This window comes from Harpia harpyja, chromosome 3 (assembly GCF_026419915.1).
Source record: "Harpia harpyja isolate bHarHar1 chromosome 3, bHarHar1 primary haplotype, whole genome shotgun sequence".
Lineage (NCBI taxonomy): Eukaryota > Metazoa > Chordata > Aves > Accipitriformes > Accipitridae > Harpia > Harpia harpyja.
Genome location: NC_068942.1, coordinates 71,513,425 through 71,539,246, shown reverse-complemented (window position 1 = coordinate 71,539,246; position 25,822 = coordinate 71,513,425). Strand labels below are relative to the sequence as shown.

General features: G+C 50.0%; 1 protein-coding gene and 1 long non-coding RNA gene across 4 annotated transcripts in view; both read left to right on the top strand.

Moving 5' to 3' along the window:
* Positions 1–18,558, top strand: part of LOC128139996 (exocyst complex component 3-like protein 2) — a 44,281-nt gene extending 25,723 nt beyond the window's left edge. For 2 of the 3 annotated variants that reach the window (XM_052783263.1, XM_052783261.1), the window contains exons 4-12: positions 638–712; positions 2,905–3,005; positions 4,060–4,152; positions 5,527–5,659; positions 6,886–6,996; positions 8,513–8,668; positions 11,878–11,999; positions 13,595–13,780; positions 16,356–18,558. In XM_052783263.1, coding sequence (XP_052639223.1) covers positions 638–712; positions 2,905–3,005; positions 4,060–4,152; positions 5,527–5,659; positions 6,886–6,996; positions 8,513–8,668; positions 11,878–11,999; positions 13,595–13,775 — 972 coding nt within the window. In that variant the 3' untranslated portion in view covers positions 13,776–13,780; positions 16,356–18,558. The remainder of the gene's footprint in view (positions 1–637; positions 713–2,904; positions 3,006–4,059; positions 4,153–5,526; positions 5,660–6,885; positions 6,997–8,512; positions 8,669–11,877; positions 12,000–13,594; positions 13,781–16,355) is intronic. The other variant, XM_052783262.1, reaches the window with a different exon arrangement.
* A 984-nt stretch (positions 18,559–19,542) lies between these two features.
* LOC128140246 (uncharacterized) lies at positions 19,543–25,513 on the top strand. The gene is made up of 3 exons (XR_008234665.1): positions 19,543–19,738; positions 22,490–22,683; positions 25,033–25,513. It is a non-coding gene; the product is annotated as an uncharacterized LOC128140246 (long non-coding RNA).
* Positions 25,514–25,822: the final 309 nt, after the last annotated feature.

Below are 25,822 nucleotides of genomic sequence, written 5' to 3'. Positions count from 1 at the left end.
TTGAGTTTAAAGCTTCTATAAAGGTCAGATCATGTTTTAAGCAATGAGCCCTTTCTCTGCAGTGTTAGTTTTGTTTTTACAGTCCATTCAAAATAACACAAGCCAGCCAAGTCTTGGGAAATTTCCCATCATGCAGCCTCAGGGGGCTCATCTCACCATGACAGTAGCTCTAAACACTAACCCAACTCCTCTTTGGACTCACAAGTCCCTGACTTAAGTGAGGGAATGCTTTTAATTAACGCTGGCTGGTTTATGCGGGTGCCGGTTGTAGCTAGGAAGGGTGGAAAATCTCAGCTACAGTAGCTGGCTGCACAGAGTTGTGTCTAAGTGTTGTTTTGCTTTGTGGGCGCCTTCATTTGAGCTAAGCTAACTAGGGAAGACTGTAGATAACCCAAGCTGACACTGGGATGAAAGGAAGCTGCAAATCATTTAAACTCAAACAAACAATGTAGAACAAAACAGAACAATGTTATTAGGTCAGCTGGAAAATAGCCAGGCTTTGGGTTAAACAAGATGGCCAAAAAATGGAGGCAGAAATTCATCTAGTCCAAATGCATAATGAGAAGCTGGGAAATCCAACTCATTACAAATGCCATTGTATCTCAACTGTTCTTTTTTCTTTTCTTTTAATATTTAGAAGGAAGTAGGGAAAGCCCTGAAAGAAGCCTTTGATATTGGGAAACCCCCTTGTGCAGATGCTGCAGTCATTCAGGTAAACCGGGGGGAACTGAAAAGCTCTTGTATTTTGGGGCAGTCCTGTTTTTGCACACAAGTACATAGGTATTTGGCGAGACGCAGTTTTGTGTGTGTTGGGCTAAGCTTGGTGTGTTAAAAGCTTGCCAGTTATCTGCCGTACTTAAACTGCATCTGTTTGCTCCTAAATCTGTTTTTCTCTTGTGCATATATGAAGAAAACTAAACTAACTAAAAAAGGATGAGCCTGAGATTAGCTGATTCAAGCTGCAATTGTATTTTCATATATGCACTTGGATTTTTGTATAACCTTTTAGAAAGTCATGGTGTATGTTAACCGGTCTGCTCTGTGTGAGTTCTGCAGAGCACTTGTATAAAAGCAGCAAGAGTTGCCAAGCCATGTAGGTCCCCATATCTGGCAGTGCAAATGCAGGCAGCTTGCTCCCTGCTTATGTGCTGGGTACAGGTGCGACTGCTGCCCTGATGGGCTAGGCAGCACAAGGGACTACTTCAGAGCACAGCAAAGCTGAGTGCTCAAAGGGCATTGCAGAAGCACACTCTGCTGATTTATGAGTAGTACATACCATGGCCAGAGGGTGTTTGGATCAAGACCCACAGAAGGCTTAAAATAAATCCTGGAGTTTACATGTGGAGTTACACTCAAGTGATGCGAGAGATCAGGGGCAGATTGTGGGCTGCCGTGACTGTATCTTTCTTGTCCTGTGCCACCACCCCAGTGGCAGTCCTGTTTCAGGTCATGAGAAAGGGAAGTAGCCCCATAGTCATTTGGGATGGCAGACAACCTCACACACCCTGTTGGAGGCTGGTAGTAGGCATTGCAGATCAACAGCAGCTGGCCTTCCTTGTGAGAATACAGCTTTAGCTGGCAAAAACTGGCTTTTGTGGCCGAACTCAGACCCAGGCACCAAGTACAGAGCTCACAGAGGGGACTGCTCGCTCCTCACCTTGCCATATGCCTGCTGGAGCAGTGATGTACTCAGTGATGTACCTGTGCTAGGGTGGCTTTTAGCCACTGAGCTGGCATTTTTTTTTCCTGCTTCTGGCTGACAGAGCAAAGGTTTCTAACAGGGACCAGGCCAAAGCCTGGTTTGAATGCTGTTGTCATATGTGCAACATCTGGCCATGCTTCAGCACGAGTAGTTTTGCTCTATTGTGTATGTAACTGACAGGTTTGAATGCTCTGGGGTAGGTGATGGAAAAGCCTAGATAAATAGGCAAGCCTTATGAAATTACCGCCGCCTCAATTTTCTCAGGCTGACACTTAAAGATCAGATAGAAAATGAGCAAGGTGTCATGGAAACTCATCAGCCATGGTTTCCTGACTCTTTGGGGTGGCATATTTTATCCTGTCCCTTTGGGTGAACTTTTACATCTGTTGTGAGCAGTGGAAAAAGCCATTCACGATGTGAGTCACCCTTTGTCTCTGGCTGATGCTTCCCAGAGCACCGGGAGAGCACAGCGTATGAGTCCATCTGTCTCCTTTTATCCATCTGGCTCTCCTCCCCTTGCAAGCTTTTGTTTCCACAGAGCAACTAATGGGCAGCATTAAGTTGCCACCTGCTCAAGCCTGCCCAATATGGGGTGGATTTTTAGCTGTCTGGCACAGCCCACCTCCTGCAGGCACCTGGGCCACCCAACTGGGGTCAGTGGAGCGAGACAGGCACCATGGGGTTTAACACACATTGCCGTGTCAGACGTGAGCAGTTGTGGCTGGGAAGAAGACACCCGTCTTCCTCAGGCATTGCTGGTGGAGACCCTGGCAGAGGCGCAGGGCACGCACAGCTGCCTAATCTTTTTTTTAGTGTCTGCACCCAAATTTATCTGTGAGGGTGAATCATGCAGAAGTGCAGGTGCTCCCTCAGATGGCAGGTCTTTGCATGAACTGAGCTGCTAGACTGGACATTGCTAGCAGAGAACATCTGTAGGGACAGGCTTTCCCCTGAGTGCAGGACTTGGCTCCAGCCTGTTGACTGCAATGAAAGCAGCAGTGGCAAAGGCGTAGGATCAGGCATTAAAATCAGGCTCCTAAAAAATACTTTTATTTCCACAAGGGCTCTCAAAACTGGAACAGAAGTCGTTGCCTAGATGGCAGAGGGATTTGCAGTGGAGTGAGGGATGGGATATATTCCTGTTCACTGCATAGGGAAAAATTACTTTGGCCCATTCTCCTCTCATGCCTTGAAATCCACAGATACTAACAGAGAAGATGGAGGCTGCCTGGCGTGTCAGTGAGAGCCTGAGTGAGAAGGTGGAAGCTGTGTGCCTGGAGGAGTGCTTGAGGTTCCTGGAGAGGTAGGAGGGATGCTGTTTTCCTCCTTGGCATGTCCTCAGTGCTCAAAAGTAAGAAATCCTGATGAAGCGACTGGTGATGCTGTGTTTACCTGGATCTGCCATTGCCCCTTTTTCGTTCGATGGCTATTTCCCATCAAGCTGCTACTGGAGAGACAGCGCTTCACTGCTCTTTATGTGCTCGGCATTTGCTGTTGGACTAAAGCTGAGGGAGCACCTGGACTTGCCTGGACAGGTTAAAGCCTTGGGGGATGTTTATTCTGGAGAGGCTCAAACCTTAAAAACAACCAGAAAGAGGGGCAGCCACGTGGCCAGTGCCCAGGCTTGGTCCTTCCTACCCTGGCTGCACTTCCTAGGCATGGTGCTTTCTGCTGGCTCCCTGGGAGGGTGAGGAGCTCTGCTCTGTCCTGCTTCTCAGAGGAGGACGAATGTCTTCTTCTCATGTTCTGCCCTCTCACCACTTCTTCTGGGTCCCTTTATCTGCTTTTTGTTCTTGGGCATCTCCCTCCCTGTGTATCTCCTGCAGCAGAAAATGCCAGTACTGCTGGTTGTAGGTGAATATTTCAGAAGGAGGTTTGATTTAAGATCCTTGGCCCTTCACATTATGAGAGGAACGAAATTCCTATAAAACAGAGTTATCCAGGAGCCATTTGTGAGACTGAACCTGTGATGAAGCAGTCGATAGACTTCGTGGGTTATTCATACATGCTGAGGCTTTATTCTGCAGCTTTATCGGCAAAGCCCGAGTTGCTTCCCAGAAGCAAGTGTTGCAGCAACAGCAATGGTAAAGTGAACCTCCTGCCTCTCGATCCCTAGCAGTGGCACCCAGGCAGCTCGAGGGCTCTCCCTATGCTGTTCCTGTGCTCTCTTTCCTTGCCAGCTGGGCAGGACAGAGACCGTCTTTGCCCTGCTGTAGATCCCACCTTGGGAGTGAAATTGTGTGTGCTGAAAAGACAAATAATCACAGAATATTTCTTCCATTTGCTGCTGGGCTAACGCTGTCAGATGCGTTATGGAGCACACCAGCTTAAAGATACGTCTTCCTGTTTTAATTTAGCTATGAAAATGAAGTAAGAAGCTTTCTCCAGCTCGATGGCTGCCCAGGGATCTGCAGCGGCTTACGAATCTTGGAGAACTGCTGCATTCTCAGGTTAGAAACCAGACCCTAGTGGCATGGGAAGCAAAATGAATTTTCTGCTTTCTGATCTTCTTCTAACTCTGCTATGGCATCAGCCTTGCCTCCCGCTGGATCTGGTCATCCAACCCCATGCACACCAACCCTTAAGCATGGAGGGAGCCAGCTGCAGTCAGCAAGACCCCTTCAGAGCTGCCCTGGCTGCCCCAGCGAGAGGGAGACTCAGGTGGGGGCTGTGCCTGTGGCCAGGGCCAGGACTGCTGTGTCAGCAGCACCATACTGCTGCTTCTCGCCGGCTCCCAGGCCCTGCAGGTGCAGGGGCCGTAGCCTGTGGTCCACCATCTTGCTCTTCCTGGTACCCACGACCCTGAGCAGGAGGCAGGCAGCAATGCCATGTTGCATGTGGGGACATTATCCTGGCCAACCCTGCCATGTGCTGCGATGTGGTTCCTTTCCCTGGCCTGATTCTCCTTCATTAGGAAAGCCTCATAAATGTTGCGTTGAGATGCATGTGCTAGTACACTTCAAGGTAAGCCCAAGTTTAAGTAAGTGCTTTGCTGAGTGAAACCCAGTCGAACATGCCAGGCTTTCCTTGGGGTTGCTAGGAAGGAGGGAAGCAATAAAGCACAGAAGGGTGGGGGAGGCTGTTTGCACCTACGAGCTAATTTCAGAAGTGCTTGCAGCGATGGAGGAAACAAGGTTGCTTCTCTTCTTCCTGTGTAAAATTATCTGGGGATCTCTGGAGTCAGCAAAACGCCCAGATCCAGCATAGGCACAGTGCTTACTTGTCATCGGAGCCTTGCGTTGAGCCTAGGTAGCTGTTTTATTTGTTGTATTTGCGTGTTGCTGATGCTGGATCCTAGACTGAATACTTATGAGGCTCTTTTATGTAATTCTTTACAGTGATACTGAGAATGAAGTTACACACTGAGCTTTTCCAGAAAGTAAAATGTCTGGTTTCAAGCTGGTGGTCATTTTAACTAGGATTTGCTGACTTGAAGAATGTTCTGATGGAAGATAATTGTTTGTCTTGTATTTGTAGGGTGTTGGAGGCACACAGGATGCTCACCCAGCTTCCATTTATCAAGGCCACTTTATGTGTACTCATTTTTGAAAATACTAGAGGTTTTACTTATCAAATATCACTAGTGATGGATACAAGCAGCATTTGTGTACATTGAGCTTTTTTGTCCTTGTGGCAGCATCTTAATGAGACCCTTTCCAAAAGATGGGTGCACATATGTGGGTCACTGAGCTAGCCCTGGACCTGGTCCGTTCAATTACCCGGGCAGTTGTGTTTGTTACCATAGGAAGAATTTTGATCTGAGAGAATAGCCTGATTTGATCTGATCAATACTTTCCATATATTTTTTTTTTTTTTTTTTACAGGATTGTCTGGCATAAGCTAACATACATTTGCAGTGCCAGCACTGGTCAGGATGTTAAGGTAAATGGATTTCTGGACAGGATGGAAGATGAGATTTCGGGGCATTTTCTGCAGGCTGTCACTTCTAAAGTCAAGGTATGGGAGACCCATGTTAACACTGAATATTTTCAGACTGTAGGGCAGGCACGCACTTCACTCTCATGTCCTGATTCGGAAAGGGTGAGACCATAGTTTGATCTTCATGCCCAGTACCCTCCTCTGCCTTGTCTGAAGCTGTTTATTGACAGCTTTGTCTTTTCCAGTTTTTAGGATCCCAGTTCCACTGTTTGTAGTATTTGCTGTTGTGCTACAAATGGGCACCCCATGGTGCCCCTGGGCACCCAGGCCCCAAGGGTTGAACTTCATCTGATACCTACTCATCCCCAGCAGCTGGGCATCTTCTCGGGGCAGTGGTAACTCACAGAGCCCAAGGCTGTGGTGGGTAGTCAGGATGTAGAGAAGGCTGACCAGAAATGGATCCCTTGCTTGGGATAAGTTTCCCTCCCTTCATACTTTCTGATATTAGACTATTAGCCCAGACACCCACCTTCGTATTCTGGGCTTCATGTCTAGGTAACGCACAATTGCAGGCTCCTAATAATGTGTGGTGTTCTGTGTTTCCTTGGGAAGCTCCCCCAAGCATCTTCAGGCTCATTGCACAGGCTCCCTCAAGCATGCTGAAGGCAGCAAAAGGAAAATAACAAAAGAAACTTTGGCCACACTGTGCAGTTTTGGTCTCCAGAGCTCACTGCCAGCCTGTCCCATGGGCCCACGTGTCGAGACAGGAGCTGCAGGTGGTTCTGACAGGGAGCACGGACAACCCTGGGGAGAAACAGCAGCTCTAGGGCTCAGATTTTCAGTCCTTCTCTGGATGTGTTGACACAGGCTTTGAATCATGAAAGACAGAGTTTATCCCCTGCCTGCCTGCTAAATGATTCTTATACTTTCCCATTGAATAAGAGGCAACAACCATGGTGGGAGCAGGATGCCAAAGCAGAAGGGTGGAGAATGGCTGGCTCTTCCTGCACTCCTCATCTTCTGGGGCACGTTTTACATAGTCCCTGGATCAGAGCTATCGCCACCCATTTTTCATAGTTGTTGGTCTTCCAGGTTTGGGCTTAAGAATGTAATACATCCTTCCTGAGTTTGAATTGTTTCTTTCTTTCACGTTTTGCTTTTCTTTGAAATGAAGGCACAGGATGCTGCAGCTCATGGAGGAGTCTGTTTCCAAGAGCAGAAAGAGCAAAAGCACAATAATCCATGTCTGTCTTCTGTGCAGTGTCTCTACATGTGCACCCTTTGACTCTGTCCCTTTTCCTCAGGGAACACTGAAGGAGCACTTCAAAAAGTGTGACAGTGGTTTTTACCACATCCTTGAATCCTTAAAGCAAAGCTTTTTGGCATTTGGGAAGAAAAAAACAGACACGTATGAGGTAAGAAGTAAGTAAGAAAGTAAGAACAAGGTATTACTCAGGAAATCACTACAACTAGTCCTTGAACCTCTGGATGGCACAGTATTTGAACATTAATCCAAAATACAATTTTGTCTGTTGTTAAAATGGCTTTTAAAGATCTAGTGGTCTCAGTCCAGTTCCTCTATCCAACAGAGCTGGCTATCTTCTTCACTGTGACAGCTAGGACCTTTCTGTAATCTCAGCAGGGAAACCAAGAAGTGAAGAAATGTGGAAATGGAAAGTACCTCCCAAATACAGAGGGGGAGCATTGAGCCATCTCTCATCCTACCATTGCCCCAATACCATTGTATTGGAAATCTCAGCTTCTAATGTGCTTCAACCATAGTTGTAAGGAATATTTATCCCTTTGACAGAGAGTGGACACACGGAGAGGTGAAAGGTCCAGATCTGCAAAGGACATAGTCTCTCAAGCACAGTTAAATATGCCAGGCTTGGCAAAGAACAAACTCACAGAGTACCTAAGTTTTTTCACCTTTACAGTAGCCTAAAAAATTTGTTTAGGGTCTCACGACACCCTTGAGTCTCTCTCTTCGGCAATGAGATTGGTGCTTGGGGTACCCTCTTTTGCACGCAGGTTGGATTTGCTGCTGCTACCTGTGCCGCATACGTGCCCCTAAGCACTGGACTCCTTTTCTCTTACAGGTCTGCAGGCTCTTTGTCAGTGCCGATTTTAATTAACATTTTGAAATGTGGAAAAAAGTAATGGAACAGAAAAAATTAGGAGCTATTCTGCTGTTGTTCAGAGCCTGTCACTGGACATTATGTCACATTAGTGCTGGGGCAAGCAGCAGCTTGGTGGTGGAGCGCTGTGCCAGAGCTATCTGTCTCTTGCTTTGTCTGTTTTGGAAAGGGCTGGGGATTTCCTGTACCTTTGGACTGCAGCCTAAAACTGCTCTGATTTCAATTGCTAATGAAAATGTGGTTTCTGTGCAGCAGCCCATCTCCCCTTAGAAAGGCTTACCCTCCCTTCCCCTTTCAGGCACTGCATGGTCTCGGCACTGCGGTTTCTCAGCAGGTAGAGTGGCTCAGAGATGCCCAGGTGACTTCTCTGTGCCCAGTCACAACTGTGTGCCCAAGGGTATGGCCCTGGGACATGTCTAGTGGGGATGCTCCAGGGAGGCTGGATCTGGCTTTGTCTGTAGTCCAAGCTGTCCCCAAGTGATGTGTTTGTTAGCTTGGAGCTAAGCCAAGTGTCACTGCTGCTTTGAAGTGTGAGTGACCTCTGGCTCAGCTAACTGGTCCCATTGTTTTTGGTTGGATGTCTCCACACTTATCATCAATGTTTATGTCATCAACATACAGCTTGGAGGTAGGTACTCCATGTGTTAGACCAGGCATTTTAAAGGGATACTTAAGCAAAGAAATGGGACAGCCATCCTATATCCTCTGTCTACACTGGTCAGGGTCCTATAGGTATGATCTGGTCCTTGCTCAGTACAGGGAAGTTAATCTGGGTGTCTTTGCTCTGGAACAGGCCCTGGTCAAGGCTGTCAACACCATCATTATTACAGAATATGTGCAGGCCCTCCTGACCACTTCCAGGAAATCATCTTCTGTGCAGAGGAGGATGATTGTCAGCAAGATAGAAGAAGATCATAGGATACTGCAAACCGTCTTTAAAGAGTGCTTAGTAAGTCTTTGATATGGTTACCGTTTTGCTCTCTGTCATCAAGAACAGTACCAGCAGAGGAAAAGGCTCTGAAAGCAACAGAAAAGCTTAAGATGTCTTACCACAGTGGTATCCAGCTTCACAGAAGTGACAATCAGATGTGCTGATGGCCCTTCTGATCTGCCAGAAGCTGTTAGTTTATAGTTTTGAAATGTGTGACTAGAGGAGGCAAGTTTTGCACTCCTGCCACTGTAATAAGAATGAGGCGCGCTCCTCTGAGCTGGTGAGACAACTCCAAAGCTGTCAGCTGCCCCAGGCAAGACTTTGGTACGTGGCATGGGGGTGCAGATGAGGAAGAGCTGTGTTCCCCTTGAGCCTCTGGAGTGATGAACTAAATCAGCTGCTCCACATCTTCACCTTCTCTGTGGCTTGCCCTGTATGGCTACTCCTCCCTGGACATGGGGTATTCATTGTTACCCCTCCATCTGGCCTCCTCCCTCCCTGCAGGCCCTTCCCAGCCCCTCAGAGCTGGGCTGATGGCTGCACGAGCCATTTCCCTGTGCTGCAGTCTTTTCTCAAGGGCGGAAACATGCTGATGCTGTTGTGGTTACAGGTGATGGTTACAGGGGGCAGCGAGTCTTACTGCAGGGGTAAACACCTCACACCATTAGGAGGTAAAGATGCATTGCAGAAGAGATAGCTTGGGTGTAAAAGCAGAGCCACACCTTTGAAGAAAACTTGTGGAAAAATGCTAGGTCTGATTTGCAGAAGCAACTTCGGAAGCTTAAAAAAGCCTCTCTGCTTAATTCATAATCCTGTGTAATTGGCAGTACTGCACACAGCATCTGTGGATGCCACCAGGCTGTCACATGGGTCCCTTGATTAGCCAAGGGCAAGGACTGCAATGCCAGCATCATACCCGCCTGCTGCCGCTCCAGCCGGAGAATCGGGGCCATGCAATGTCCCCTGCCACAGCTCTTTTGCAAACGCAGGCTGAGAATACCCAGGCATAGCACTTTGTAAGAGGCTGGACTGAGAATCACGTTAACAGTTGCAAGGTCAGTCTGGGAACAGGACTCAGATGTGACAGAGCAGATAAAAACCTTGGGTTTATTGGTTTTAATAATTTCATAAATTCTGAGTCATTCTCATGACATGTGAATTTAAGTGCTAGGGACTGGAAATCTATTTTCTCCCAGACGAGCTGCCCTGCAAGTCATTTTTCAGCAATCCTTACTTTGTCCAAAGAATAAAATGAGATCAAAATGATTGTCTGTAGGCTCCTCTAAAAATCTCTCAGACTCATTACAATTAATGCATTAGTTTCATGGTGGAAAGCTGGAAGCTGCCAGTGCTTTTAGCTGAAGACCCACCTCTCCTGGAGTGATCAATCACAGACAAGTCAATGCTTTGAGCAACTGAGCCATTGGGAATAGCAGGAGGATTCTCTAATCTTAACTCTGAAGTTTACCAGTAATGCTGTGCTCAGCATCAGCTTTGGATGTAATGTGCAAGGAAAGCTGGTTTTATAGTGTAAAGGAGATACAGGAAATCTAATTATCTACTAACACCCCTACATTCAGCTTGGGTGAAAAAATTTTGCATCTAGTTGGCACTGTTTCCCTTGCATCCCCAGTCTGTTTGCTTTCTTACTTGATGTGGGAGCACCGAAAACCTCGGGAAGGAAACTCGTAAGTGATTTGCAGGGGACAGCCTGATCCTCAGTCAAATGAGGTACATGGTTATGCATGCAAAATATGTACTCTGCTGCAGACTGAATTTATTGTGCAGTTGCTGCACAGGCTGCACCTGCTCCCTGCCGTGCTCTGCCCTCTCTTCAGGCTCTTCCTTCCCCTCCGTCCTCAAAACACATTGGGAAATACCTTGCTTCTCTCCGCGGAGCAGTACGTGTCAAAGACACTTAAGCACTGCTGACAAGACACCTCTTTTTTGTCCTTTTAGATTGCAGGCTATTTACCTCTGACCTTGCCTGTCTATATAGTGCTTAACTAAATCTGACACCTTCAAATTAATTAGCATTTTGTAATAGTGAGCTTGCCAAGTATGAAGCTATACAGTATTGGTACCTTAGGAGCTGAGTACAGCTTGTGCGCTGTGCAGAGCTAGACTTGCTGTGTGTCTGCAGTGCAGAGGAAGAGAAAGAAGGCTGTCTTTGAATATTACTATTATTTTAAATTTAACTTCAATGTGGAGGTGAGCCGCACCGAGAATGTGGCCTGCTGTTTCTAATGCCCCGTGGAGATCAGGGGAACCTGGGCTTCTCCTGCCCCAGTTTGGCAGCCTGTTCTCCAGGTTTGCTTTGTCACAGAGTCTCTGTTGACGTGATGGCATCAATAATTCAGGGAAGCAATTTAATCGCATTACTGCACCGATGAAAAATGTGAACAAGGCCTGAAGCTCTCTCTTGGCAGTTCATCTGCATTCTGCTTCCTCAGGCTTTGCTAAAAATCCTGTGTGTTTCTTGATGAGGCTTTCTTCTTCTGTGTCCTCCAGTTTAGAGGGAGCTGACCATATGCAGCATGTACCAGCCATGTCATATCCTTTACAGTGTCCAGCCCTGCTTCCCATTTTTTTTGTTTTTCTGTTAGAGGAACTGTGTCATAGACTCATAGAATCATAGAATGGTTTGGGTTGAAAGGGACCTTAAAGATCATCTCGTTCCAACCCCCCTGCCATGGGCAGGGACACCTTCCACTAGACCAGGTTGCTCAAAGCCCCATCCAACCTGGCCTTGGACACTTCCAGGGATGGTGTCCCCTCACCCTTTCCCCAAGGTCAGTTTTCTGTCCCTGGGCTTGCTCAAGGGCAGCAGAAATGCCATCATGTCTGGCCAACAGAGCTTGTTTTCACATAGGTACAGGGCTGTGCTTACCTCTGGAAGCAAACCACTTCCCAAAGGGCAAAATGGCCTTGAGAGGACAGGCGATGTAGGGAAAAATGAGGTACCTTTGCCCACTTTGCCAAAGGAAATGCAGGAGTGGATTCTGCGCTGCTGAAGGTAGTTGCCCAGCTGCCCTGGAAACAGTCTATGGCTACACCCCAGTTTCTTTTCTCCTACCCTGGAGGGAAAACAGGCTTCTATACATGCACAGACAGTCCTGCAAAGCTCCTAACCCATACAGTGAGATCCCCAGTCTGATACGAGTCCAGCTCTTTAATGTTGTATGCTGCTTCCCTTATCGTGAACACACCTTTGCTTCTCTCCCCAGAGTCCTGCAGCTGGTCCCCTCAAGGATCCTATAAAAGCAATTTTAGAACTTATTCAAACTTCTGATGCTGAGGGGATGAAAATAGCCCTTCTGCCCATTCTCAAAGAATTTCCTGATCTAAGGTAAGGTCTTTTATTGGTTTGACTTCTGTAGTTTCTTACATGATTACTTGCCACCAGAAGACCTACAGCAATATTAGTCCTGCAATACCTTTTGCAGTGTGCTGAGCCAGGCACAATGCTTACCTCTGAATGCACTTGGTGCTGCCTATTTGCAGATGCTGATTAACATGGTTTATGACTTTGCCAGACATTAACCAGTGGAGTTGAGATGTCCTTCTGTAAAGGTGAAGGATGGATGAAATGGCTGTCAACAAAGCAGGAATGCTGTGGAAAAATACTACCCGAATAGACAATTTACAGGCACATGTATGCCAAATGTAGGTTTCAAGAACATCCTAAACTCAGGTGTTTCATAACTTCCAAGCACTTAGCTTTTGGATTTAACGCTTCACCGATCCTTTTCTAGGTATAACTATTTCCACAAAATCCTAGGTGTGTTCAGCAAGAATATACACTTCCATTCCTCACAGGAAGCTGTTAACAAAAATGAAACCCAACTTTTATTAGGAAGGTGAGATGTTAGCTAACTGCGTTTGTTCCAAAGTCTGTGGTTTACTACATCTATCTTTTGTTCTGATGTCTTATGCTACTGACTGTATTTTTCCAAGTTAGCATGATTACAGTTTAGAGCACTCTGTCACAGGATGCTGTGAAGGCCAAAAGTGTGAATAGCTTCAAATGGGGAGCAGACAATTTGTGGTAGACAATTATTTCAGTTCCTATTCAACATGACAGTCATGATATAACCCCCAGCGAAGGAAGTCCCTAAACTGCAGACTGCCAGAAGCAAAAAAACAGAAAGACAAAGAGAGATCATGTTATGCTTCATCTGGTTTCTATATTCTTTTCTTAAGCATTTACTACTTTTGAAGATGCTATTGAGCTAAAAAGCTGCTTATCTGATACAGCATAGCAATTCTTATTCTCTTACTATATTTATACACACACATATAAATAGTAATACATATATATAACTATATATTTATGTATAGGGATATATATAGTATAAGAAGTGGGCATAGGAAGTACTCAGAATAATATTCTTTTGATCCAGATCTCAGAGGAGGTCATCCTGGTGTGAGCAGATGCACTGTTCTTGATTTCAGCAGATTCCCGTATGTTTAAAACTGTTTGGCTTGGATACCTTCGCCCTGTTTGTTAATCAGACTAATATAGCATGGCCCCGCTCAGCAAAGCAATGCTATGTAGAACAAAAATCCTATAGCCTTCTAGATGAACAATAAGTAGCTCCATCTGAGGGGAGAAAAGATATCAAAAATGCTTCCAAATGGTCAAATGCAGTGTTACCCGAAACCTATTATGGCAGATACAGATCTTTTTCTTGGAGAAACCTGAGGTGAAGATTTCCAAAGTTTCACAGGGATGCTGTGTGCACTGGGCCTGGGACCCATGAGCTCAGCCATATCCCACACAGCTCTTGTGACACAGCTGCCTCCTTGTTAGGTGGCCAAAGGGTGTCAAAAAGCAGCTCAGCAGCTTCCGATCTTTGGTCTGTTCCAGCAAAACTGAGTGATAGGAAGCAATCTTTTTTCCTTGACTCGTTCACTGACCTGCCCTCTTATCCTTTTGGAAAGGAAGGAACATCTGAGTGCAGTGCTGGACATCAAAGACTCGCTCAGCCGAGAAGACAGAGCTGCTCTCTTGAAGGCATTTCACGATAATTGCAGGGAATCAGAAACAGAACCAGACTTGCTTTTTGCAGATATAGAAGTAAATCCTAGAAAATATGGACTCTGTGGATGCTTCTGCTGTTAGCAAAGGTAGGGGTGTGTGTGAGCGTGCTTGTGTATAACATGTGTACCTGCACAGGCATAGGCATTCCTGCTTACAGGGAGGTGGAACGACTATGGCTGTAGCATCACCTCCCTGAGGTCCTCGTTGCTGTATATGCTGGTTCTTTCCCTCTCTCCGCTTGCAAATTTCCACATCATGAAGCATTGTGTTGTAGGCAGTGCAGGGTGCCAAATGCTTAGATGTGTGATTCAGATTACAGAAAGGACAAAGGAGAAGACAGGGCTTTTCCTCCCCATCCTTCGCTCCTATCTGTGTGTCCCTGCAGCAAGGTCTCCCCGCAGCATCCCCTCCCTCCTAGCTCTTACCATGTGTGCATGGACAGGGTCTCCCAGGCAAGCGCTGCTGTCTCCTGGCAGGGCATGCTGAGGGATTTTCTCCTCTGTGGTCCTCCTGCTTCCCTGGCGCTGAGGGGAGGGATATGTTGAGCCCCACTGCTGCTCCCTCCATGAGAGCTGTATTAATTAAACTGGGCTCGGTCCTGTTCAGGTGACCGTGCCGTGTTGCGAGCACCAAGGGAGAGCGTGCCCTCTCCTTGCTGGCAGCAGCAGACGGTGGCAGAAGGGAGGAGGGGTAAAAGTCAGATGGATGACTGTCACTGTAAGGTCTTAAATCCCCTGGCGTGAATTGCCAGGGCCCATTTGGAGCACCTGCAATCTCCTTTCAGTTTCCCAAGGGATTCCTTCGCAGTCACAGATTGGGGATTTTTTTTTTGGGGGGGGGGGTAAGCTGCAGCAGATCTTGAAACTAAGCAGGTCCTCATGGTTTCAAAATACTTCTTAGTGGAGAATGTGCAGCTGTTTGCTTCAATTTAAGTAATCTGCAACTTCTTTCAGGTCCAAATTTGTCCAGCTCCAGATCAGAGTCAGAGAATTTTGTTTTATCTTTGCCAGGCCAGAGCCCTTGGCTATCAGAAATAGTCCCCCTCGGTTAATATTTACAGGTTACCACCAGTCACGTTCTATTGTATAAGCTGACTAGCCTGAGTATCTCAGGTTGAGAAGCACAGTCCCCTTCTACCTCCTCCTCCGCTCTCCAGTGTCACCATTTATTTATAGTTCCCCATGTTAGCAGATCAGGGATGAGTTATGCAGGGCTCTGACCTGGGCCTCCAGGCACAAGCAGACAGCGGGCTACCCTGGTAGCAGGGAGAGAAAGCAATTAGAGAAACAATTAATAAGCACACAAGCTTTTCCTTCCTAATGAGAACTGATATACTGATATAATGAACTGGCTATCAGCCACCCACTTTTATACTCTCCTTTAAAGAAATTACCCATGGCATCACCTTTGCCTTAGAAAAGATATTCAGGAACATGTTTTTAAAACACTGTAAGTCACTTAATCTCCTATTTGCTGCAATCCCCTGGGTAAATGGGCTCCCAAATCCCAGAAGACCTGGCTGAGTCTGCAGTACGGTGGAAGCACGTGTGTAGCACAGGTTGGTAGCCTCACCCGAGCTCAGGGGTAGCAGTAATGGTGAAATCAGTTATGGCATGTGCTTAAAGGAAGGTCACCTTCCTCCTTCCATCCCAGCCCTGCAATTTTGCTGCCACTCTTGGGGGTGTGACCTGCAGGTACATTGGGAATGATCTGCTTTCTCCCAGCCAGGAACAAAATAGTTTTGCATGTTTGTCCCTTCTGTATGCAGAGGTGGGAGCACTCTGGAAAAGTGTTATCTTTGATTATTTCATGTTAGCATGAAATGACCTCCTATCCTGCTTTTGGCTGGGATAGAGTTAATTTTATTCCTAGTAGCTGGTATAATGTTATGTTTTGGGTTCAGTATGAGAAGAATGTTGATAACACACTGATGTTTTCAGTTGTTGCTAAGTAGTATTTATACTACGTCAAGGATTTTTCAGCTTCTCATGCCAGCCAGCAAGAAGGCTGGAGGGGCACAAGAAGTTGGGAGGGGACACAGCCAGGACAGCTGACCCAAACCGGCCAAAGGGGTATTCCATACCATGCACTGTCATGCCCAGTATATAAACCAGGGGGAGTTGGCCTGGGGAGATCACTGCTCAGGAACTAACTGGGCATCGGTCAACAAGTGGTGAGCAACTGCATTGTGCATCACTTATTTTGTATATTCCAACCCTTTTATTAGTATTGTCATTTTATTATTATTATTATCATTATTAGTTTCTTCCTTTCTGTTCCATTAAACTGTTTTTATCTCAACCCATGAGTTTTACCTTTTTTTTCCCCAATTCTTTCCCCCATCCCACTGGCTGGGGGGGATTGAGTGAGCAGCTGCGTGGTGCTTAGTTACCGGCTGGGGTTAAACCATGACACCTCCCAGAAGAGGAGTGAGCAGGTTTGGCTAGAGTGGGCAGGGACCAGCGGGGATGCTGCCCATGGCTGTGGGCCCATGGATTGTTAGCCAGAGTAGCCCGGGAACTAGAGATTTTCAGCAGGTAAATGTTGATACAGCTTCATGCAAGAGTCTGTGCACAGGAGGGATGTTTTTGCTGTTTGACTCTTGCCTGTGTTCTGACAAGTGCTATTTAATTACCCAGCTTTTATCTTGCTTTCCCTCAGGCCTGCTGCGAGAAACATGAGGTCTCGCTCCCATGTGGCAGCATCTGCAATCACAGCTCCTTGAAAGCCTCAGGGACCCGTGCAGCCGGGTGCACAAAGCCTGACAGCTATGGAAGATACAATTCCCGCCTGACAGCTGTGGAAGATACAATTCACGCACTTTTGCAGGAAAACCGCGTGGCCCCAATCCTAATCTTCTACGCAAAGTCCAGGCGGAAGATGAATGGGATATGGCAGAAAGACATTCCTTCAAAATTTGCTAGAGATTGCCGCTTAACTGAGTCCTGCTGGTTATTCCCAGGATGTGGCATGGTGGTGTGTGGAGGAGGAGGAAGGTTCCCCCTCACCAAATTTCTGTTTCCATCCCTCGTTTCATGCAATCTCACATGAAACCAGGGACTGCTGCACCACATGGTGTCCTAGCAGATGACATGGCATCGCAAACTTCCCCAGAGACCCAGGACCCTCCATTAGGGAATCCTGCCTAGCCCATGGTGCTAGCGGTGCCTGCGGGTTTGGGCACCTGGATCAACCCCCCGAAGCCTGACCTGCACCAGGAGGGGTGCAGACAGAGCTGCCTCTTCCCTCGCTCCCCACACAAGAAGACTGTGACCTGCTTTGGGGGCAACCTGCCATGCTGCCAGCTGTGGAATGGGAAGCTCTTCCCATGTGATTTTTACAGCTGACTCTGGAGCAGAGTCTTGCATTCATTTTTATACCTCAGTTACTGGAAATTTCCTCTTGGAGAGGGAGGGAAAGCCTCATGGGAAGCAGGCAGTGAAAGGAGTTGTTTGTCCCAGCCTCCAGGCAAGGTCTGTGCTGTTTTCAGATGTAAATAGGCAGTTCCGCCGGGAAAACACTGACTTTTCTTCCCAGTTATCTATGGACTGGTCACAACCTCCAAGCTGGATTTGGTTCAAGGCCCTCCTTTGCTATTGTGTTAATATAGGCCATTACCGCTCCTCTCTGGCCGTGTAAACAAGCAAAAAAGCTCTGCTACCTCAGACGTGCCAGTGCTTTTCTGAGCAGCCATTCCCCCTCAAATCTGCTTCCCTAACAAGAAAAGGGGCAAATTTGTGCATAACCCATCAATGTGCGAGGCGGGGGATGTGTCAGGCCCTGGGAAAGCGCAGACTCAGGTGGGTGCTGCCACCCTCTGCAGTGCCGTGCCGTCACCCCAGGGACGCGGGTGTCTTGGCTCAGAGGCAGCTTGTCTGTGGATGGGGTCCTGTGAGCTTGACAGGCGCCGGGGCAGGTTTATAACTGTCATGAGCTTTGCTCCTGGCACAGCGCTGAGCGTGGGGTGAGTGGCAGAGAAGCGGGAAAGAACAGGCTGCTCCATCGGCAGGGAGTCCTCTGTGGGCTTTTGGGGCACCACGAGACCTCGGCATCGATACACTCCTCACATCGTTAACGGGCAGTGAGAGCGTCCCGTGGCCTGCCTGCCCTTCCTGACTGCACGTCTGCTTCAAAGGCCCAACTCCTGTGTCCCTTGCACTTTATAGCTGTCCATTGCAGCTTCAGTGAGACTTTTCCCGGGATGTGGGGAGGCTGGAAGAGCTGGCGGAGCTGCAGCCTGGCCGGGTGGACGCGGGTCGGGCTGTGGGGCTGGGTGGACGCCTGCCCGCCAAAGGGTGCCAGCCCTGCTGGGCATGCTGGGCCAGTCACCCTCCCCTCCCGCCTAATTGCACATTTTTTTCAAGGGCAGGAAAGGATGGCAGACCCGACTGCGACAGCAGGGTCAGAGTCAGCCTCTGCCGATGGGGATTTCAAGCAACAAGCCTTCCAGAGAAAATAAATAAAAACCCCTCTGACATTTCGATCACGGTTGGGCTAAAAATAATCCCACAGCATGCAGACGGCTCCTGCCACGTGCATGTTGATGTCTATGTACGTCTCTGCCATTTGACATTCGCAGTCAGACGAGGGTATATTCTGCTTGCATGCAGTGTCTGGGAGCCGTGGGGGACGCCGGGCTTGCCACCATCGACCCTTCGGATGAGCTGGCTGAGGACAAGCCCCGCGCCATCATGGCTGCCGCTGTGCCTGTCCTCGCTGGGTGGGCAGGGGACAGGCAGCACCTTCTGTTCTGTGTGTGTGCAGAGAAGCACCGCTTTCGATGAGGTTTCTTAGCAGCAAGTTTCTGCACCCTGTGTGTAGCAGCCAGTCACGGAGAGGGCAAATAAAGACTTGAGTTTGTCCATGTGGTTTAGGGCTGGTGGCACACATGAGGTTTTCCAGAGCCTGAGGGCCCAGGGACATTGGCTGGGGTGGGCATAGGGGGGTGATGGGGAGAGGCTGCCTGGCGTGGAGGCAGATGGTGTGGGAGGGATGTCCTCGGCCACCCGTGAGTCGCCTGGGGAGAACAGATGGTGTGTGGGGAGGCTCCTGGTGGCTCCCCGGGAGGGGAGGAGGCGGCGGCAGGGGGGATGCTGGGTCGCTCCCTGGGGCTCTCTGAGGTGATCAGGGAGGGGAAGGGAGGCTGTGGGGAAAGGGATGAGGGATTTCCCTTATTTGGGGGGATTTTAACCCCTTTTGCTGTGTGCCCTGACCTTGCCAAGTGACCCAGCCTCCTCCTTTCTAGCCTTCACCCTAGGCTGGGGTTAAAGCGCTTGGGTGGGATTTGTGCTGCACTCTGCGGAGGGCTGGGAAGCAGGGTCACACTCAGGATCCTTCTGCAGGATTATCTCATGGCCTCAGGATGTGGGCAGGAGCAGCACTACCTTTTCTGTCAGCCTGCCAGGGCCACCACAGGGCCGTGCTGAGCATCTCTCATTTGCCCTCGTGTCCAGCGGCTCCACCGCTGTGAGCAGGACAGCATCGCTCGGAGCTCAACACTCAAGAGGCTCCCTGCACAAAGACCCTGTCCCACTCCCTCTGCACCCGAGGTTTCACAGGGATTCCCTTGGCACCAGGGTCATGCCACTGCCATGCTCACTCATCACCCGGACATGCCAGCCCCAGCGACATGGGCAGCAAGGAGTGACATGGCTCCTGCTGGTTTGATGCTCTGGCTTTTTTGGGAGCTGCTCACCATCCATCACCTCTCTGGCTCTGCACTGGGCCAATGGGTTGTGTGGTGAGCAACGATTTGTCACCCATGTCCTCCACACTGCTTGGGGCTGGGGTTTGGCTGGCCACTTTGAAGTGCTGCGTGTGGCAGAGCCTCGCCAGCCAACCCCGTCATTTGAGCTCCTGTCTCCGAGGGTCACCTTCAGCACTTGACGCTGAAGAGAGTGGAAAAGAAAATGCTCCTTAATTATGCTGCAAGGTCTGAGGAAAGACCTGACTTTTGCTGAGGTGCCACCTGCGCTTCCTCGGTTTACTTAGTGGCTTTGCTAAGGATGTGTGACTGAATGGAAGGCTTGATGGTGAAAAAACAGGTAATACTGAGGGTTTGGGACATGCTGAGCTCTGCTGGATAGCAAATGTGCACGAGGAGAATCAATCCCTAAAACCATGAGACCTCAGAGAGGGCAAGCCACTTGCTGATTGCAAAATGATGTAGTAAATTGTGTTTTATTCCCTTTTCTCCCCCCTCCCAAGAGGAGCCTGTCAATGCTGGGAAACTCGTACATTGATCCCAATATTAACCGGAATAACTTGCACCCACCTTTGAGGCTTTCCTCTCCAGCCTTGGACTCTGCCAGTACCCATCTGGGGAGAGATGCCCGACCCAGGGGTGGGCATGGGTGCATGTGTGGGATCAGCAGCATGATAAAAGCCACCACAGGTAATTCCCCCATGAGGAAACACTCCAGCACATCGCTGAGGGTTTGATTTTTAAGGCTTAAATGTCTGTCTTTACCCCAGCACCTCATGGTCCATGTGGGAAGGAAGAGGAGGCAATGGCGTCTGCACCAAGGGCTGGGATGGGTCCCCCCAGTTTCCCCATGACCCTGGCGACACCCTGGGCTGTGAAGGGTACACACCTGGTGCCATCTAGTGGCACTGGGACACGGAAAGGGCCGTGGCTCTTTTATATTTATTATTTTCATTATTGTTATGGGGTATTACGGGGTATATGCCTGCGTGGCATATCAGTTGTGTGGGCTGTGAGTGACCCCTTACCGGGGTGTGAGACTTGCAGGAAAACAAAAATTTGGGAATTCTGGTGTAAAGTAGGATGCACAGAGCATGTAGATATTTCTGCCAGCCAAATAACCAGCAGTTTCATGGGAAGATTGTGTAAGAAAGCGATGAACAGAATTGTCAGGATGTGTCCTGTGCTTTATAAAACCAGCTGGAGCTTGTGAGTGCACAGAGGAGTGGTTGAGAGACCGTACTGCAGAGCTAGGACCCAAGGAACTGCTTGCTTCCCTCTCCACAGCAGTCAGGGTTCCTGCTGCAGGGAAGGGCTTTAGGATAAGGTTTTAGCTGGCTTAATATGACCTAAGGCCATATTGGCGCCAGAAGACGGGTTCCTGCCCTCACCCCTGGGTTCCTCCCCACCACCTCCATCACGTTGGCTCTAGGGGTCGGCTCTACTTCTGTGATAGCAAATTAACAGCCAAAATAAATAGTCCTGCAGTCCCTCTCCTCTTTCCTTCTCAGGGGCTCTAGGGCAGTTACTCTCTCCGAGCTCCAGCTGCCAGCTCCACACCTGCTAACTCTCCTGTCTCCTATTGCCATCCCAAAGCTTGCGGTTTTCATCCTGTTTCCAGCTGCCCTCCCTGAGCTGCCCCCTTGCCCACTGCCCCCATGCCCACACCAGACAGAGCCGTTCCCTCGCTGGCAGTTTGCTTGCTGCTGCCCGCAGCATCGCGGAGAGCATGGGGCTGCGGTGCTGCCTGTCCTGCCCGCCCTGGCTCACACAGCCTGTGCCAGGGCCATTGCGTATTGCCCAGATGGGCTGTTCTGAAAGGGGTGCCAGTCAGCCAGCAGTTAAAATAAATGAGCTGGGTTTAAAACAGCTGCTGGGAAAACCCCTGTGTTTCAGGGCTGGGACAAAGTATTTGCAAGGACTTTTGCAAGAGCAGACTGTCTGGAGCAGTTTGTTATATCATATATCCTTGCAGGGTTTTGGAAAAAACGTAAAGCAAATCTTGGTTCACAGATTTTTTTTCCTTCACTGGATTATACCCTCCAAACTTCTCCACACTGATCTTTTGTGCCTAACAGAACAGGCTTGTGCTATGCTGAATGATGTCATTTTATTCCCCCCCAGACTGCCCAGTGCTGAGAAAGATCTGAATCTCCATTCCCAGACACTAGCTCTGGCTCCTGCTGATGCTGCCACGTGGTCCATGGCCCACTTTGCTTATATCTGCTGGGGTCTCATCCAGCATGAACCAAACTTGGGAGGGAGAGCTGGGTCTGCCAAGGGGAAGGATGAGCCCACACTGAGGTGCTGCAGCCCAGGAAGGAGCTGGGGTAGATGCTAAACACGAGCTCTTTATTAAAAGCTCTGTAAAAGGGGGAGGGTACTTCTGTGCACAGGCTAATGGCTATGCTCTGCCTGGTGTGAAGCACCTATGTAAAGATGGGCATGGAGAAAGCTCTGGCATTGCACAGGACTGCATTTTGCAATCCTGCCACATACGTCACTGGCCTCACCCTCGCCGGATGGGTGACAACATACCAAGAGTGGCCTGGTGTGGGTGGCAGCACCTGTCTGTGCATGCAGCTCTGGGCTGTGACCACCAAGGGCACCCTCGTCCCCCCAGGTCTGAGCTGCTCCTCGCACCCGTGGGTCTCCCCACTGCGGCTCCAGGCAGAGCTGTTTGGATGGGGCAGCTGGGGGCTGGTTTGGAGCTGGTCTGTCAGTGGAGCTGGGGAGGCTGAGGCCTGCTGCCTGCCCTGGGTGCTGCTGTGGCGAGGCAGCGGTGATGGCGCCTGGGCGCGAGGCTAAAGCACACGCTGCAACGGGCAGAACACAGCCACGACGGCAGCAGCTGTCTGCAGCTTCTTCCTTCCCCTCCATGCTGCAACCTGCCTGTCTTCAGAGATGACTGAGGCAATTGCTGCTGGGGTAGCTGGACATCTCCGGACCTCCCTGACAGTTTGTACCCCCTGAGCGTGTGTCAGTGATGCGGAGCGGGGCCGACTCAGCCAGTAACCTACAAGGCGATGGCCTCAGGGGCCTTATTGTAACCATGTTTCATGACCCTTTCATGATGAACCGTCTTCTGCAGGTTGTCCAGGTGCCTGGGATGTAGCATCGGGCTGGCTGCCAGGACACATGGGTGGTGAGCTCTGCCGGGTCTCCTCTGGAGCAGCAGCATGAAGGGAATTGCAAAGATGGAGACCTCCCCCTGCCAAGGTGCGACCCTGGGCTGGGGGTGCTGCAACCTCCTCTCCCCTGTAATTAATTTCAGCTGTTAATAAGGTCCGTTTCTACCCCTTAACCCTGTGCCAGCAGGTCCCCTGGCAGAGGGGTTGCTCTCAGGGCAGACCCCAGACACAGCCCTGCGTGTAGTCACCTCGTCCCCCCAAAAGCGAGGAGGACAGACTGCCCCAGCCTGAAGCCAAGCTGCCGCCCCCCCCCCCCCCCCGCCCCAGTCCGGGGCTACCCTTTCTTTGCTGGTGAGGCGCCCGTGTGAAGTTGGGACCCGCCACTAGATGGGGGTAAAACCTGCGGGAACACCCGGCGCCGCGCGCTGCGGCGGGGCACTGCCCACGCGTGGGGCCGGCGGTGCTGCGGGGGCGGCCCTGCGCGGGCCGGGTCCCCCCGGAGCCCGGCTGCGGGGAGGCAGCAGGGCCGCGCCCCGAGGAGGGCGGCGTGGGAGGGATGCCCGTCACCGCGGGGGGCCGCCGGGGGCCGCGCTGACCTGCGGCCGCTTTCCTACCCGCTGCTGGGGGTAAGCGGGGGCCGTACCGTCCCGCTCTGGCCCAGGCAGTCACCTGCGTGCAGGGGACACCAGGCACGGTCGGTGGTGTAAGGCGTGGAGGGTTTCTCCCTCCAAACACGTGCCCGGTGCCAACTCTCGCCCCCTTGCTAACTGGTATGTGCTATTCTTGAGCCCAGTCCCACCATCTTTCAGCTTAAAAACACAGGATGGTGGAGCTGGACTCACTTGCAGAGGCTGTTTGGAGCACTGCAAAACCGATACATACTTGTGTCCTGCCCAAACACCCAGTGCGGGCCCTGGGGTGGGCTTCCCGGTCCCCCAGTCCTCAGGGGGCTGCAGAGTCCCTCGCTGGCAGGCTCCCCCCAATCTCTCCTGCCAGGGTAATGCAGAGTGAGGCTGAGTGCGCCGAAAGCAGCTCTATGCCATGGCAGAGAGGCCACCGCGGATGTGCTTCCTTCTCCCGTCCTGCTTACCCTTACGTCTCCCAGAAAATCCCCACCAGCTCGCTCATCTGTTCTCCCTGGGGCCTGAGCCATGGCAAAAGCCTGTGCCAGGTCTGTCCCCATCCTGGCCCTGCCCTGCGGCCAAACTCCCCTGCCACAGTGGAATTTGCTCATCCTGGGGCTGCAGCTGTCCTGGCTGTCCCTTGGACCCGGCTCAGCCCTGTGCCCAGTGCACGGCACTTGCCGCTGGTGCTTCAGTCCTGGGGGGGTCCCATAGCAGGAGTCTGCGCTGCAAGGGGAGAAACGCTGTGAGAAACAGGGTGCACTAAGTCGAAGCCCAAACCTATGGTGGTTTCTTTATAGAGGCTGTCCCTGGCCGGTGGGGATGTAATGAGTTTCCTGCTCTATGTCCCACATGTCCATTGATAAGCAGCCCTGTCAGCAGCTCCTTCCTGGATCCTTCTTAAACAAAACAAGCCCAGGCAGGTGGAGCTCAGGCTACAAGATCATAATTAAAATTAGTCACGACCAAGATGTTTTCCCCAAGACTGTCTGATAGCCACACGGGCCAGGATTACTGTGCGGGAACAGTGGGAAATGTCTCTGTGTATCAGACACTTGTCGTGGGGAGAGAGGAGAGGTGACAGTGACTGCAGGACCCAAGTGCCCATGTCCTGTGGTGCAGATGGGGGCTCGAGGGGCAGAGCTCTGACACTGTTTCCCCTATTGCCTGCTCAAAAACCAGGGCCCTGGAGGAGCACGGAGCTGCAGGCAAACCTTGTGAATTCACAACATACGAGGAAGCCTTGAGTGAGTGGTTTCCTGAGAGTGATTGGGGAAGAGCTGCTATCACGCGACCAGGGCTTGGTATCAAATCCAGAGCGGAGCTGAACTTCCCTGAAGACAGCCTTGCCTTGCCCTTGCCCTTGCCCTTGCCTTGCCTTGCCTTCCCCTCCTTTCCCCCTATTACATTTCTTTCTAGAAGCATTTTTTTTACCTGTTTGAGGGCCAACATCTTGTCTAGCCCAGTCGTCTTTCCTAAATTAAGCTATGTTGGTTCCTTCAATGCTTAGTCAGACATCACGTTTCTGGACTGTCAGTCATTCTCTCTCTTGTCTTTTGGGCTCTGGAGTGCCAAGAGCAGACACGGTACAGTAGCCGAGCTCCAACGATGACAGCTGGAGCAGGGGAGTTTCTTTCCGTGTTGTCCAGGTGTCACTCTTTTTTGCAAGTCCCAGCTAGAGGCTTCCTTTTTCACAGCAATATGTTGATGCCACCCGTTCATAATCTGTCATTACTCCAGAGTGTTTGGGTTTTTGCAGAGTGATTACTGAACGGGCAATTTCCTCCCTGTATTTGTGCAGTTGTTTACTTCTGTGTCATTGCCATATGCTGTTCTTGTTCTGGTTGAATTGCATCCTGTCGATTTTTTTTTTTTCCTAGATAACTCCAAGATCAGATCCTGTCCCCTACCCGTGGCCACCACACTTGCAGTCCCTGAATCTCTTGTGAGCATCCTCTGCATTTCAACATCCAAATCTTTAATAAACCTGGCTTAGACCAGACTCCTGTGGACTCACACGCAACACCCCATGCAGTTTTGCTCTGATCATGAATCTCCATCCAGTTTTTTGTCTGCCTCCCAGAAGCTTTACAAGAGCAGACCCCCAGCTCGAGGTCTGTATGCCCATAGAGATGTACGGTGCTCCCCAGACCTGTGCCAAGCCATGGCCAGCAGTGACAACCCTCCTGCTCTGCTGCCTTGTCCCTGCTGCCACTGTCAGGGGCAGCGCTTGGCACTGGCAGGAACCACACTCCCTACCTCGCTTATTTACACAAATGGTACTTGAGATGGTGCCAAAAACCTTACTAAAGTCAAGAGTTCCAACATCTGCAGCTGCTCTGCTCTCAGGGAGGAGAAACTCCTGCCATGGAGGGAAAGCAAATAAATTTATGCAGAACAAATTTGATTAAAACAATCTTGATGCATTGTCTTAGTATCTTTCTCATGCTTAAAACTCTTTAATTCTACCAGTATTTTTTTCCAGGAAATAACCCCAGGGCTTATTCCTCTCCCTCTTTTAAGATCAGCACTGCTTGCCCTTGCCCAGGGAGCCACCTCCCTCTTGGGCATCTCGATGGATGGCTGCGAGATGGCTTTGTCCGATATTCCAAACACATTGTGCTAGGACAAGTTGGGTCGATGAAATCCACCTCTGGAAGCCTCCGGTTT